The sequence below is a fragment of the Anarrhichthys ocellatus genome, unplaced genomic scaffold, assembly GCF_004355925.1.
Source record: "Anarrhichthys ocellatus isolate YVR2014 unplaced genomic scaffold, GSC_Weel_1.0 scaffold64, whole genome shotgun sequence".
Lineage (NCBI taxonomy): Eukaryota > Metazoa > Chordata > Actinopteri > Perciformes > Anarhichadidae > Anarrhichthys > Anarrhichthys ocellatus.
Window position 1 is genome coordinate 1,768,308 of NW_022280094.1, and position 13,199 is coordinate 1,781,506.

Genomic DNA, 13,199 nt, shown 5'->3' on the forward strand with positions numbered 1-13,199 from the left:
TTTTCATGGAGAATTGTTGAATACTTCAGTTAAGCTAATTGAGACCGAACAGGGTGTGAGGTCCTGTCAGCATTCTTAGTACTGAGAGTGTTAGTAGTAGCATAGTACAAAGTACCGTGAGAATAGCAGCATTTAAATGAACGATTGGAATGTATTCATATACAGTCAATGTTTAAATAAACGCTTGTTTTCCAATGATAGCTGGGGGTGTGGTCACCATTTATAAATGACTGGTATCTATGAAAGAAGGATGTGTGGTGGCAATGTGCTCCTCAGGCACTTCAGCTTTGTTACCAGACTAACCTTTCAGACAGTGGGAATTAGAACTATTGGCCTCTCTCTAATATAAGCCTGCTTGAAATAAAAGCCCGGTTCCCTGTGCGTCTGAGGGAAACAAAGGCCCAAACACTATCGGACAATTCACTGTAAGATTTATTCCACTGTACGACTCTGTTTCAGTTAACAGTTGGTTCAATTACACCAAAAGGAATCCAGTGAAAAACTATTCCACCCTCAGCTCTTTTTGGACTGGATCTGTCTAGTCTGAAAATGGAATATTTGATGAGGACAGAATAGTAAAAGCGGCATGTCCGCTCTGTCAGTTTGCAATATGCAGGAGATGCAACGGCAAGAGGTCGCAGAGGAACAGAAAGCAGTAGCAACAGGATCTTACTGCTCGAGTTCCAATGTGTAACCTGACCATCTCCACATGTCGGCTGCAATATTTTACATTTTGGCTTTTGTATATTGCTTGCATAAATAAGTTTAAATCCTCACCGGAATGTAGTATAGTTTGTTGAGCTACTGTAATGTATGCTTCTCAGGAAATATGCTATTAATATTGTATGATATTGTATTAATTTTAACAATAGTAGCATTTAAATGTTCTACCGCCGCCTCACTATTCCAGGTGGCTTTGGGGATGAACTCTTTGATTCTAGTGGCTACTGGTCTTTCTGCTTGTATTCACTGTTGATATAGTCAGCTAGTTATTTGTTCTATGCAACACCTTTGTATTTTGGGGTGTAGTAAACATCACACGCCTTGTGGGCCAATGGAAGCTTTTACACTTTGAGTCAAAATATGTTACAATAAATTGAATTTGTCTACAGAAAATTAAAATTAAAATTTTAAATAGTAAATGAAGATATTCAGTCCAGCTCTCTGTAATTCCTTTGCATGGCCGCTGCAGCCAGTTCAAACTTGCAACTCACCTCATCCCTACAAAGCCACCCACCTACACACATACGGTAAAAAGGTTACAATGACCGCCGTGTTACCGCTGTGTGGGCAGGGAATGACTCCACACTGCTGAGGTGTCTGGTGTGTTGGTGAGGGTCGGGCAAAGGGGGAGCTGGGGGAGTCTTTCTCAGCCAAGCTTTCCATAGACCCTGAGTCACAGCCACTGGCCAACCCAAGCACTCTCTTTAGCTCTGGCCATGCAACCACTCACAGAGATGAATGCTCTTCTCTATTTTACATTCATGTTTTCCTGAAGCCTCATCTCTACTTTGTTACACTGAACTACAAAAAGTAATCCGCGTTCAATATCCATTGTCGTTAAAATGTGGAAAAGTATGTATTTGATGTTTCTCGCTCTCATTGGATGGATATTATCACCTTTTGGATTACGGTGTGTCTTTGTTGTGACTGCCTTTTCATGAGCATTTCATAAATGTAGTGGCCTTTATGATAACCAGAGTTAGACAGCAAAACCTCCAGAGCTATTCATCACTCCAGGTCAGTGCTGGTTTCACTCAGGAAATGTATTCTGAGTTTACCTCTTCTTGTTGTTGTTGAGATGTTCTGTTTGGATTATTGAATTGTTTTTAGTCGACAGGTGAATGGACCGTTGTGAGCAAGATTTCACCAATATGGCTAAAATGTGTCCATAAAACCTATTCAAGTACAGGACACGCTATCCTACTAGCAGTGCTTGATCACAGGTGCCTTGACCAAATCTTCAGATTCACACAAATACTATTTGAAAAACATTAGGGCAAAGCACTGGTGTTCCTCATCTCTAGCAGCAAGTCATTTCTACAATTACTTCAGAGAGCGCTCGGCTCTGTACTGCAGAACCATTTGATATTGACTACGTTATTGCGACAGCAAAAAGATGAAAGGCCAATACATGGTTTAAATGTGCTCCAAACGAAAGTCAGAGACGATCTATTGCCTCCACATGGCGACGGCTGAGCTGTATCAGCTGTAACCGCCGTTTGACAGCGGTGCAAAGCGGAGGCCGTGGGTGGGGCAAGCTCACATGCACTCAAAGACGCGCACAGCCAGCCCAACTATGTAAACAAAGCATAGAAAAGATTACAACACACACACAAACACACACACAGAGTGAAGATGACTTCATTCTCTTATCAGGTAGATAATACTCCACAACATCTTTACATAGAAAATAGTTGTGTGCTGCTATATTAATGCTCTGAATGTCTAGAGTAAGTAAGTTATGGACCCTCATGCCTCTGATAGCATGGACACTTGGACAGCACAGAAAAGCACTAACTTCTTTTGGGAAATATAGCTGAGGCACCAGCCCTGGCTTTGACAACTTCTTTAACAAAGACTGCCACTATCAACTTGTAATCACTGTTAAACCATTACCCAACAGTACAGCAGTCTAAGAAGAATTCAGAATGGGAAATACAACCAGTGACAATACTGGGAGAGCCCTGCAGAGTAGCTGTTGTAAATCACATCAGAGCCAGCTGTGAGTGCTAATTACTATCTTGGTGTGAAGACACAACTCAATTCATGCTAAACGTGTGGCTATAAATGTGTGGCCGAGCGAAGCTGCCTGCGTGTGGGAGTTCCCCCTCGTGTTCAACATGTGCGTGTGGGTCCAGGGTTTGTCGGCGACGGCCTGGTTTCCTTCACACATCAGTAGGATGGAGAGACAGAGTTATTACACCATGGAGAGCTGCCTTCACGGCACAGCTGCCTCAATGTTCAGGCTCGGCGGGCCAGGCTATTCATTAGACCGTCCTGTTACTAAACCAGGGGCATGGTTTATGGGACAGTTCCGTGTGGGGAGAGGCTCAGTCTTGATTCATCTGCCATTACTCCTGGCTTTGATGGGGTATTCACAACTTCCATATTCAGAACATTTGAACGGCTGCACAAAAATCAACTTCTGATTCTGTGCCAGTGTTTTATGAGACTGAAGAAGGTAATGCAAGAGATGCTTCACAGCACAAAGGTGGAGGTATACTGCATCTAGTTTAAATACAATATATATGAGTCATTCATGTCTCCGTACAGGCAGCACGATAACGCACTCATTCAGTTGAACTACTAGCTTGAGATGTGGAACATCCATGCCCAACAGTACTCTTGAACCCTCTTCCTACCAACGTATTTAACTCACACGGACTACTGACCAAATAAACTACTGTAAGAAACAACCATCATATAAAACGTTAGCTTATTTCTTCTCAAAACATAAGTAGTTATGTATATAAATTAGCTCTGAAATGAGCTGCTCTTCATAATGAATGTTTTTTGTTTTGATATCGAAGTACATTTTTCCATTGACTTTAATTTGAACTAAGTAAAGTTTGAAATGTAGGACTAAAACCTCTGAATATGTTATATACATGGTGGTGTTGCTACTTTTACTATGTAAATGGTCTGAATACTTCTCCCACCACTGCATGTGGAACACTTGATCCTTGCATGGTTGCTGGATCAATCACTCCATCTAGTGCCAGTCACACTCAAAAGTAATGCACAAGATGTCGGACAGTATCTCTGCCATCAAAACAGGAGTGTATTTTGACCTTGGCATCGTACCTAATAATCAAGTCAAGGATCGTTAAGCAGGGGTGAAGAGGACGAGACGTGAAAGAAAACAAGCACACACACATTGCAGCTGTTAAAGAAAGCGCTTTGCCACTGCACTTCATCTGCGTCCCTCTAATTACACCACTAGGAATAGATCCACAGATCGACCGAAGTGCCGCAAAGCGCCAGCCGGCACACCAAGAGCTGGCGGCCACCGACCCGCCCTCTGTAGAGCCTCCAAAACACACAAGCCACTGGGGTTTCTTACATAACTCTTCCCGGCCAAAACTTCAGGGCTTTCCATGCTCTGTTTGAATCATATCATTGTTTCCTGCTAAATCTATACCTTTCTTTTTTTCTACCATGTTGAGCTCGACCACTAAGGGAGCCTTAGAAGGCCCAGCAAGGTAGTTCAGTAAAAGCCACTTCCCCTAAATCCTTGGAAAGAGTTCACTTCAAGCCAGACCAATGAACACGTCACTCAGGATTTGGGCTCTGATCAAATTAAGAGGCCTCTCATTATGGGACGGTCCACAGCAGGCAGCTCAGAAATGAAAAAGAATAAAAGAATAAACACGAATGAAAGGAGTCCTGCAGTCACAGCAGTGTAAAAGAGGAGTTTCTACTCTTGTGTGGAGACACGTCCAAATCTCATTACACGCCCGGATTAAAATGGGCAAAAGGAGAAATCTGTGTATTTTGCAGACACTTCTGGTGCTGTCTTCAGTTGTATTTGTAACATGTATCTGCTCTTTAGATTCGGCTCACAGTCCGAAAGATTAAAAGTGTGTTTGGAATTTTAAAGTTGACGGTTCGCTGTGGAAAGGCTGACGGAGATTCAGTATGAACACTGAAACTTACTACCAGGTCTACTGTGCAGCTCTGCTGAGGGTGCAGCTCTGTGGAAACCTAGCTTTGATGTTAACGGAGTAAAAGGTTTGAAAAAGACAGAACACAAATCACACATTTGTATTAAAATGAAAGTGACCATAGAAACCTCAAGAACCTGACATAGCATAGTGACCTTTAACATCTACATCGCTGGTTACTTGTGTTCACGTCCGCAACAAATGAAACGGTTTGTTAGAAACTTTGTGAACATGATTTACTTCATGTTCCAAATGTGTAATGGCTGTAATTTAAAGTTTGCGCTGCACAAATTCAGCTTCACTGGCTCCTGCTGTTTAATGTTTCCTACAACTCATGTTGGCTAGTTTGGCAACAGCTGGTCACTGGTTATCAAATGTTTTGGAAACTGTTTGGGTTAATGACTGTACCTGCAACACACCACCCTAAGAGGGATTCACCAAGCTTTAAAGCGACTGTGTGAGCCTCGCCATTCGGCCAGCAACAAATTAAAGCTGCTGAATTCTAAATTCAGAGAGTGAATACAGCAGCAAACAGCTATTTGAGTAATCTCAACCTGAGCAGAGAATGAAGTCTCTCTCCCTCTGTGCGTGTGTTGAAAACCCAGGTTCTATGTCTGTCATTTACACAGCCGGCCCAGCCGTGCGAGCACGTTAGTGCATGTGAGCGCGCCCAACTGGTTAGCTAGTCACCTTTTTTAATAAAGTGGATCTAATACATGAACCACTCTTTCAATGTGAAGCGTGGTTCGTGTGAATTTTGAAAATTGACAATATATATTTGGAAAAGCAACTGATGAATATATATAAAAAAAGAAAAAACTTGTAAGAGTTCAATTTGATTTCAGAATTTGGTAGTATGGTAGAATCTGTTTGATTTATATTTTCTTTTGACGTTGCAAACATTTTGGTTTTGCTTTAACATAACACCTCTTTCACAATGTCATTTCAAGAAAACTGAATGTTAATAAACAATTTTACAAACAGTAGAGACATGTATTCATAGAAACATAGTGGGTCTACTCATTAGGCTCTGAGGTTTTCATTCACACAAAGCATCAAAAATAGAATCATTGTGTTATTGGTATTGAATTGAAGGCATCGGTATCAAAAATAGTCATACTATGACTAGCCGTCCCGACGCACGGCGGCATCGCAGAAGCGTAAAACATGTCTCTTTTGTTGTTGTACTTTAAAGCAGGTAATAGTGCCATTAGCTGAACTAAGCTGGGTTGTGTTCTTTCTCTATGTGATTTTTGGGGAGGTGAAGGTGGGAGTAGGTGGGGTCTTGACAGCCTGTCTGCCTTTGTCTGCAATATCCTCCTGATCCTGCTCAGACAGAGCTGCTGAGTTTAGTCATAAGTCGAGGTAAGTGAAGGATTCTTGGGGCTTGGAGGTCATGGGGTGAGAGTCATCTCTCAGCGGCTCCTTTATTAACTGCACATTCGCACACACACAGCATAAAATAAGTGAACGCGAACACGCACACACACACACACACACACACACCACAGGAGTAACAGGAACATACACAAGCTCACACACAGACTGACGAGGTAGCCTGTTCACACTTACAAAGCACCTACTGTCCCTTTATGTTTGGGGTCAGCATTGCTAAGAGAGTGGAAAAAGAGATGCCGGACTAAAACACTATGGTGTGAAAGGAGTGTTCAGCACACCGATTCATTCACTTTAAAATACATCGTAAAAAAGGTATATCTAAATAATAATAATATCTTACATTTTTGACCGGTAGTCACTTGAGAAGCTGCATGTCTATTGAATGACACCGCACAGATCCCAGTTTAACAGTTGTAGAAATGGGTGAAGAAAACCTTCCAATAGACCCTTTGCTAAGTCCCGCCCCACAAATGCAGACTGGCCAATCGTAGCGTAGCATCAGCCAGCTCGCACCAGGGTCCAACAACGGTCCGGCTCTGCTCCATAGATTCTCATGCAATGGTTTCTGATTTTCTTCTGTTTTTAGGCTGATTTTGTAGGTTTGGAGCTAATCATGTTTGAACGTTTTGGAATAGAGATACTCGTTACACAGAGTGGTTGGAAGGAGATATATGCTTCTATGGAGATATCAGCATCTGCCACTTAAGGTTGGTGTAAAGGCATGTGTTGGGGAAACTCAAGTTACACACCTGTTCATTGTGTATAATCCAAAATGAATACACACACTATGAATGCATTTGGGTGACTGGATGAGGCCTCATGTGAGCCAATCACACACCATGTTACACTTGCATGGATGTGTAATCTCTCTCCTGCTTCCTATGTCTTCCCAACTTGCATAGAGCACTCCAGCTCTTTCCTCAAAAAAAATAAAAAATGTGTGCGTGTGTGCGAGTAAAAGTGTGTCTTACCACTGGGGTTGAATTGCATACAGGATATGGGTTTGTCATGAGCTGGGAAGTGAGCCACCACTCCTTCTCCGTCCGAGTCCTCACTCACCAAGACCTGGAGTATATATACACACACACACAGAAACTCAAAATCATTTTATAACAATAAGAACATTGAACCCAGAGCGGGACTTTCCCCTGCTCTAGGATTTCTCTCCACATGTTGGTTTGGTGTGATATCATCACCACACTCAGCAGTGTTCTTTGACATCACCCCACAGTGAAATAGCTGGAGGTCGAGCTCCTTTCTGAATGTGTCATTGCCCTCTTGTGGATAGAAAATAATGAACCTATTACCTGATAGGCAATAAAAAAGACAAACAGTTGTTCAAAATCGCTCTGTTTGTTCTGCATCAAAGAAATGAAGAACCATTTAGTCACAGCTATATTTGATCAGTGCTGGTGCTTCAGTAAGAGGCTGTACTGAGACCAGTGTGGACGGGGTATGGCCCAACAACAGACAAGAGTATGGACAAATTTACTTTGCCGATAATGTGGCTTTTCACATGTGGCTTTGACAATACCCCATGACAGCGGCCGGGTTTTCCCGTAAACAGGCAGCAACTGGCGTCAAATCTGGGTTTGGCTTGCTACTTCTGAAAGTTAGAAAATGAGTCACTTTGCACAACTAGAGGCTGCTCCTAAATCTCTGTATGAAGTCTATTGTCGAGACGGGGACGAATCGAACAAAGGCTGAGCCAGGACCAGGAGCTGGCAGAAAATCCCTTTAGTCATGAAGAGAGATTAGAAATAAGACCAGACATGGGGCCACGTTGTGCACAAGTGTGTGTGCGTGAGACAGGGTTGCATTTGGCCGCAGTGTTGCATTAACGATGTCAGGGAGGCTGGCTGAGCATTTTAAATAGGAACTAGTCCAAACAAGAAACAGCTTCGAAAAACTAAAGGGCTTTCGTCTCAGACTACAAGCAAGAAAATAAGCAGGGGGAAAAAAGGAAAAAGGGAGGGGAGAATACAAAGAAAGAAAGAGGCTGGTGACATGAAGCAGATCACTTTTATTACGATGCCGGCAGACAGTGTTGTTCTGTGAGGGAATCCTGCTGGAGCCCTTTGAAACAAGAGTGTCCTCCAGAGAACCGAGCCCAGTACACAGGGGAGAGTGTCTGCATGTGTGTTATGAGGCTGCTGTTCCAAATAACGCATTTCAAAGCCTGCAAGACATGGGAATATCCTGGACCGCCACACTAACACAGGAACCCGTCTATCATTTACCTGCCTTTTCCCAATTCACCAAAAATAACAGCCCAACCCCGATCATAATTCACTCTGTACTGCCCGCCCTGCCTCCCACTCCTCCCCCTTCGTCGTCCATTTCTCCTCCGCTCCCTGCTGGCCAGGCCTAGTCAGTGTTTATGGCCAGTGTACGGTTACAGTGTGTCGGCTGGTGACATAGTCCAGGCCTGCTTCTGAAGGCTTAGGTCCAGCTTATAAGACAACACACTGGCTACAGGGCGGCTACAGTCCATGTGTAAGAGAGACGGAGGAGGCGGTGAATGCGTGTGTGGTGGCTACATCACTGACAAACTGTACTATGTATGCAAACACGCCTCATTAAAAATGTGACAGCTACTGCAGTGTGATCAATCATGGTTAAGGGGATAAAAGCTTTTAGCATTTCTTTACATGTTCAAGGCAGATCCTTCTGAAGGCAACTGGCATGGTTTAAACCATAACCAGGGTTAGACCCATGTGGAATATCAGAATCACAAACGGTTTATTGCCAAGTATGTTTGCACGTCCAATTCATTTGACTTGGTGACTGGTTTATAACAATAAACACAGTAAAATAGTATAAAGACATAATTCAAAAAACATTCGTTTTTAATTTACAATAGAATATGATAAACAAACAAATAACATAAGAGAAGTTAAATGAGTCTGCTATTTAAGTGTTCACTTAAAGTGTACAGTTGTGCATGGATGTGTAAATAATTGTTATGGGGACCCAAGAGTCCAGTCATTGGGATCCCGGTCCTTGTTGATGAGCCAGACTGTAGTTGGGAAGAAACGGTTTTTGTGGCGTGAGGTTTTGGTTCTGATGGACGGCAGATTGCAGTCAATCACCTTCTCAGCAGAACAAATGACACTGCAGTTTGACCTAGTCCTCGGCAGTGGCTGCATTATACCAGATGGTGATGGAGGAGGAGAAGATGGACTCAATTATGGCAGTGAAGAAGTGAACCGTCATTGTTTTTGGCAGGTTGAACTTCTTTAGCTGCCTCAGGTGCATCAAGTACATCCCCTGCTGAGCCTTCTTAGTGATGGAGCTGATGTTAAGCTCCCACTTGAGGTCCCGGGTTATGGTGGACCAGAATCGGTGTACTGTATATGTTTAAGGCTTTTATTGTGAAAGGTAAGAAGGGAAAGAGTGGATCTTGTATGCGCTGACTTTGTCAAGGTTGAAAGCAGTAATAAAGTTTGCTATCATATTTCTGACTATAGAGCCTCCCTGTTGTACACTATACTGTACATTTTGAATATGTCCAATCTGCACAACGTGATTGGTTAATGCCTTTATTCATGGTGCGAAAGCTCAGAAAAATCTAGTGAAACAAATAACTAGTACAATCGTGCAGATATTTTACAATAACTTTCTTCAGCATTTTGATGACTGCTTGCCAAAGTGGTGAAATTTCGTGATATCAATATTGTAAAAATACATACTGTTGTTTAAGGCCCACCCTTTGACAACAGTAATTTGGTGAGAAAAAATGTTAAAAGTAAAAATATACATGGCCAGAAACTTCTCACTCACCCCCCCAATAAAAACAGCTAAATTGAATGTTAAGACCTTATTTGACGTGTGCACTCGCTCAGCCTTGAGCTTCCTCTAGGATTACAGACCAACAGCTGACTGTTTACAGAGCGTCTCCTACCAGGGCTGCTAAAAAAGACAGGGCTGTGGCTAAAAGCTTGGCTGGTAAAATATGCAGCAAGTCCAAGTCACACCTTCCAGCGAGTTGTGCAGGGTTAGGTGAATGGGCCCAAGTGTAAAAAAGACAACCTTGGAGATTTTTCTGTTTCCCACCAAGCCGCAGAGGCCAAGGTTATGTTTACCTGGGTCACACATGACAAGAGAGAGCGGCAAAAAGCCAAGAACAAATTGGTGCCACATCCCATGCCAGTTTGTAATGCTTCCAGCCAGGATGATTGCTATTGCTCCACTGTAGAAGTTAACAAGAACTTGGCACAGGATTTTTGCCTTCATACGTTTTCTTTGGAAAATACAGCTGTTTCTGATCTCTTTTTTGACCAGGATGGAGATACCTGATGACCTTGCGAGGTTTACTGTGATTTCCAGGAACCTAAATCTGTTCATCCGCTCCATTGATGTAGACAGGGAGGGGGGGGGGGGGGGTGTCTTTGCCTCCTTTTTCCTAAAATCACCAATCAGCTCCTTGGTTTTACTACTGTTGATACAGCAGAGTTCTCTACATGATGAGGATTGCAGTCTTGGTGTACAGCGTGAACAGGAGGGGGCTGAGCACACAGCCCTGGGGGGCTCCGATGTTCAACATTAGAGCAGAGGAGGTGTGTTCGCCAATCCATACTGTCTGGTCTATTTGTGAGGAAGTCCTATAACCAGTTGCAGAGTGAGATACTCAAGCCAAGAGTGCTAACTTCTCCAATCAGTTTGATGGGTGAGAATGTGTTGGATGTTGAGCTGAAATAAACAAACAACATTCTGATGTAGGTGTTGTTGTTTTCCAAATGAGTGAGGGCTGAGTGTGGAGTCAGTGGAGACGCCATCCTTTGTGGATCTGTTGGCTCTGTATACAAACTGGTTGAGAGTTAGGGCTGGCTGGGAGGTTGTTTTGGATGTGCTGGAGAACCACTTTCTCAAAGCACTGCATCAGAATGGGGGCGAGTGCCACAGGGCGGTAATCATTTAAGTTAGAAACTGCAGACCTGTTAGGTACAGGGACGATGGTCTTGAAGCAGGTGGGAACACTCCTGTGACAGTGATATGTTGTGAATATCAACGTCGACTAGCTGGTTGGCACATGTTCTTAGTACTCGGCTTGGGATGACATCAGGCCCAGCAGCTTTACTCCTATTCTCTCACATCCGCTCTAGATACTGATAGTGGCCAGGCCTCTGCCCGTGGTGGCTGTAAATCACTAAGAACCACATTTAAGGGATTTCTTCAACAACTTCACAGCCTCCACGTTTTCCCTTTCTTGATCATCTTTAGACTAGGCGATGTAAAAATCTGAAAGGACTGCATTTGAATTGGAATAGTTGTTTTACCCTATCATTTCTGCATTACATATTACCTTGTCCTCATAACATATTCATTTATGGCCAAGCAAAAGTGAATAAGAATGTCATTCATAGACTTTTGGATGAAGCATTTGTCTGTAAATTATTGGAAGGTAAATGTTGCAGCAGTTGCCATTTCCAGTAAATGGAGGCAGGTGTTAAACAGCATTTTTGATTTAAAAACAAAAAGCAAGGTTGTGAACTTATTAAAAATAATCAATCAGGATTAAAAGATTCAAAGCTAATTTACAAAAACATAAACACAACTACGGACCAATACGTTATCAAATCCAACAGCACTAAGTGTGTTTACGTGACTATGTTGTACATTTCCAATGTGTGCTGTAGATGATTTTATTTCACTACAACACGAACATGTCTGCACTGCTTACATTAGACAAGTAAGGAGAAAAAAATGGAAGACAAAGTTCCCCAATTTGATCCGAACACCCTTTTAATAAAACCCCCAATCAAGAATTACAGAAACACTTCACCCACAAAATAACCATTTGTATATCGTTTACTCGACACGTGTTATCTTGTATTATTGAGAAAACTCAGTTTTACTCGCTGCCTCCATGGCAAAAACGTTTCTGCCACTACATTCTAATGCATGGACTCACAACGCTCATACACCAGAAGGAGTGGCGGAGTCATTTTAATTATTAGGATTTTGGCAAAAATGCATGTGCTTGGGAAATACTAAGCATACCACTAAATACATGAGACTGGGATTATACTGCACACGTTGTGTGAGAGTTTGTAAAGACTTTATTAAAACATGAGCAATAACAAAGAAAAGCAGAACAACTGGACTGACCTGTCCTTCGCCAACACTGTGTGTGTCAATGATGGTGACCACGCCGGGGTTGTGGGGGCTGCGGCGACTCGCACTGTGAGGTGTGACCTCCTCATCCGGAGTGCCTGCTGGTATTGTGCCAGCCAACTGGGTGACAACTTTACCCACCATAGTCAGGCCTGTCTTCAAGGTCTGGAAGGAAACAAAGAAAACAGACGAAGTCAGAGCTTAAAAATCCAACGCCTGATGTTTACATTTCCAGTATTCTATGAAATACACTGTATTCTCTAGTTCACTTAGCTTTAGGCCTTTGCGGGCAATGAAGATGCATGGGTGTAAGTGCAGTGTGTGCGTGTGTGTGTGTGTGTGTGCATGCATGCATCATGTTCACTAGATGCCTGCTGATAACTTGTAGCGCTGTGGTCGCAGGAGACACTTGTGTGTGTGTGGCTCCTCTGTGTCCGCTTAAGGCCCAGCCAGGGTGTCTGGCTCAAACACACCTCTGTGGCTCGATTGAGGGAAATGGATAGTGCTGCTTAAGTGGAGTCTATCTCACCTACTACACTGTCTTTGTCTAATGGAGTCCAATCCGTGTGACTGTGTGTGTGTAAGCGCCAAAGGGGCCCCGGAGAGCCTAATCAGGCATTCAGACTAGGCGGCCCTGTCAATACAGCATGGCGCCTTGCGTTTGTTGGGTCTGAGGATCACCCACTGTCTCTTCGCCACTCGGCCAGGCACACTAACAGTGTCTGCTGCCTGTGTGTGCGTGTGGACGCCTGCGTGTGTGTGTATGTGTATGTAAAATGCCAGAAGAGCCATCAATTATTAAGTGAGGCGTTTGGCTCCTAATTGATCAACACTAATGTGTTTTCTAATCACTGCAGTTGTGGAGTTCTTAGTGGTAGTCCAAACAGGGGCTATTGATCTGCCGGTGGGGGTGGAGGCAGACCGTGTCTGATGGCTGACAAAAACACTTGAACACTCTCTCTCTCTCTCTCACACACACACACACACACACACACACACACACACACACACACACAC

General features: G+C 43.3%; 1 protein-coding gene across 2 annotated transcripts in view; it reads right to left on the reverse strand.

Annotated features, from left to right (window-relative positions):
- The window catches only part of LOC116397241 (breast carcinoma-amplified sequence 3-like), a 55,608-nt gene extending 42,448 nt beyond the window's left edge, over nucleotides 1–13,160 (reverse strand). For both annotated transcript variants that reach the window (XM_031872503.1, XM_031872504.1), the window contains exons 1-2: nucleotides 12,177–13,160; nucleotides 7,037–7,130 (exon numbers count right to left, since the gene is read on the reverse strand). In XM_031872503.1, the coding sequence (XP_031728363.1) occupies nucleotides 7,037–7,130; nucleotides 12,177–12,326 (244 nt within the window). In that variant the 5' untranslated portion in view covers nucleotides 12,327–13,160. The remainder of the gene's footprint in view (nucleotides 1–7,036; nucleotides 7,131–12,176) is intronic.
- Between the last annotated feature and the right edge of the window lie 39 nt (nucleotides 13,161–13,199).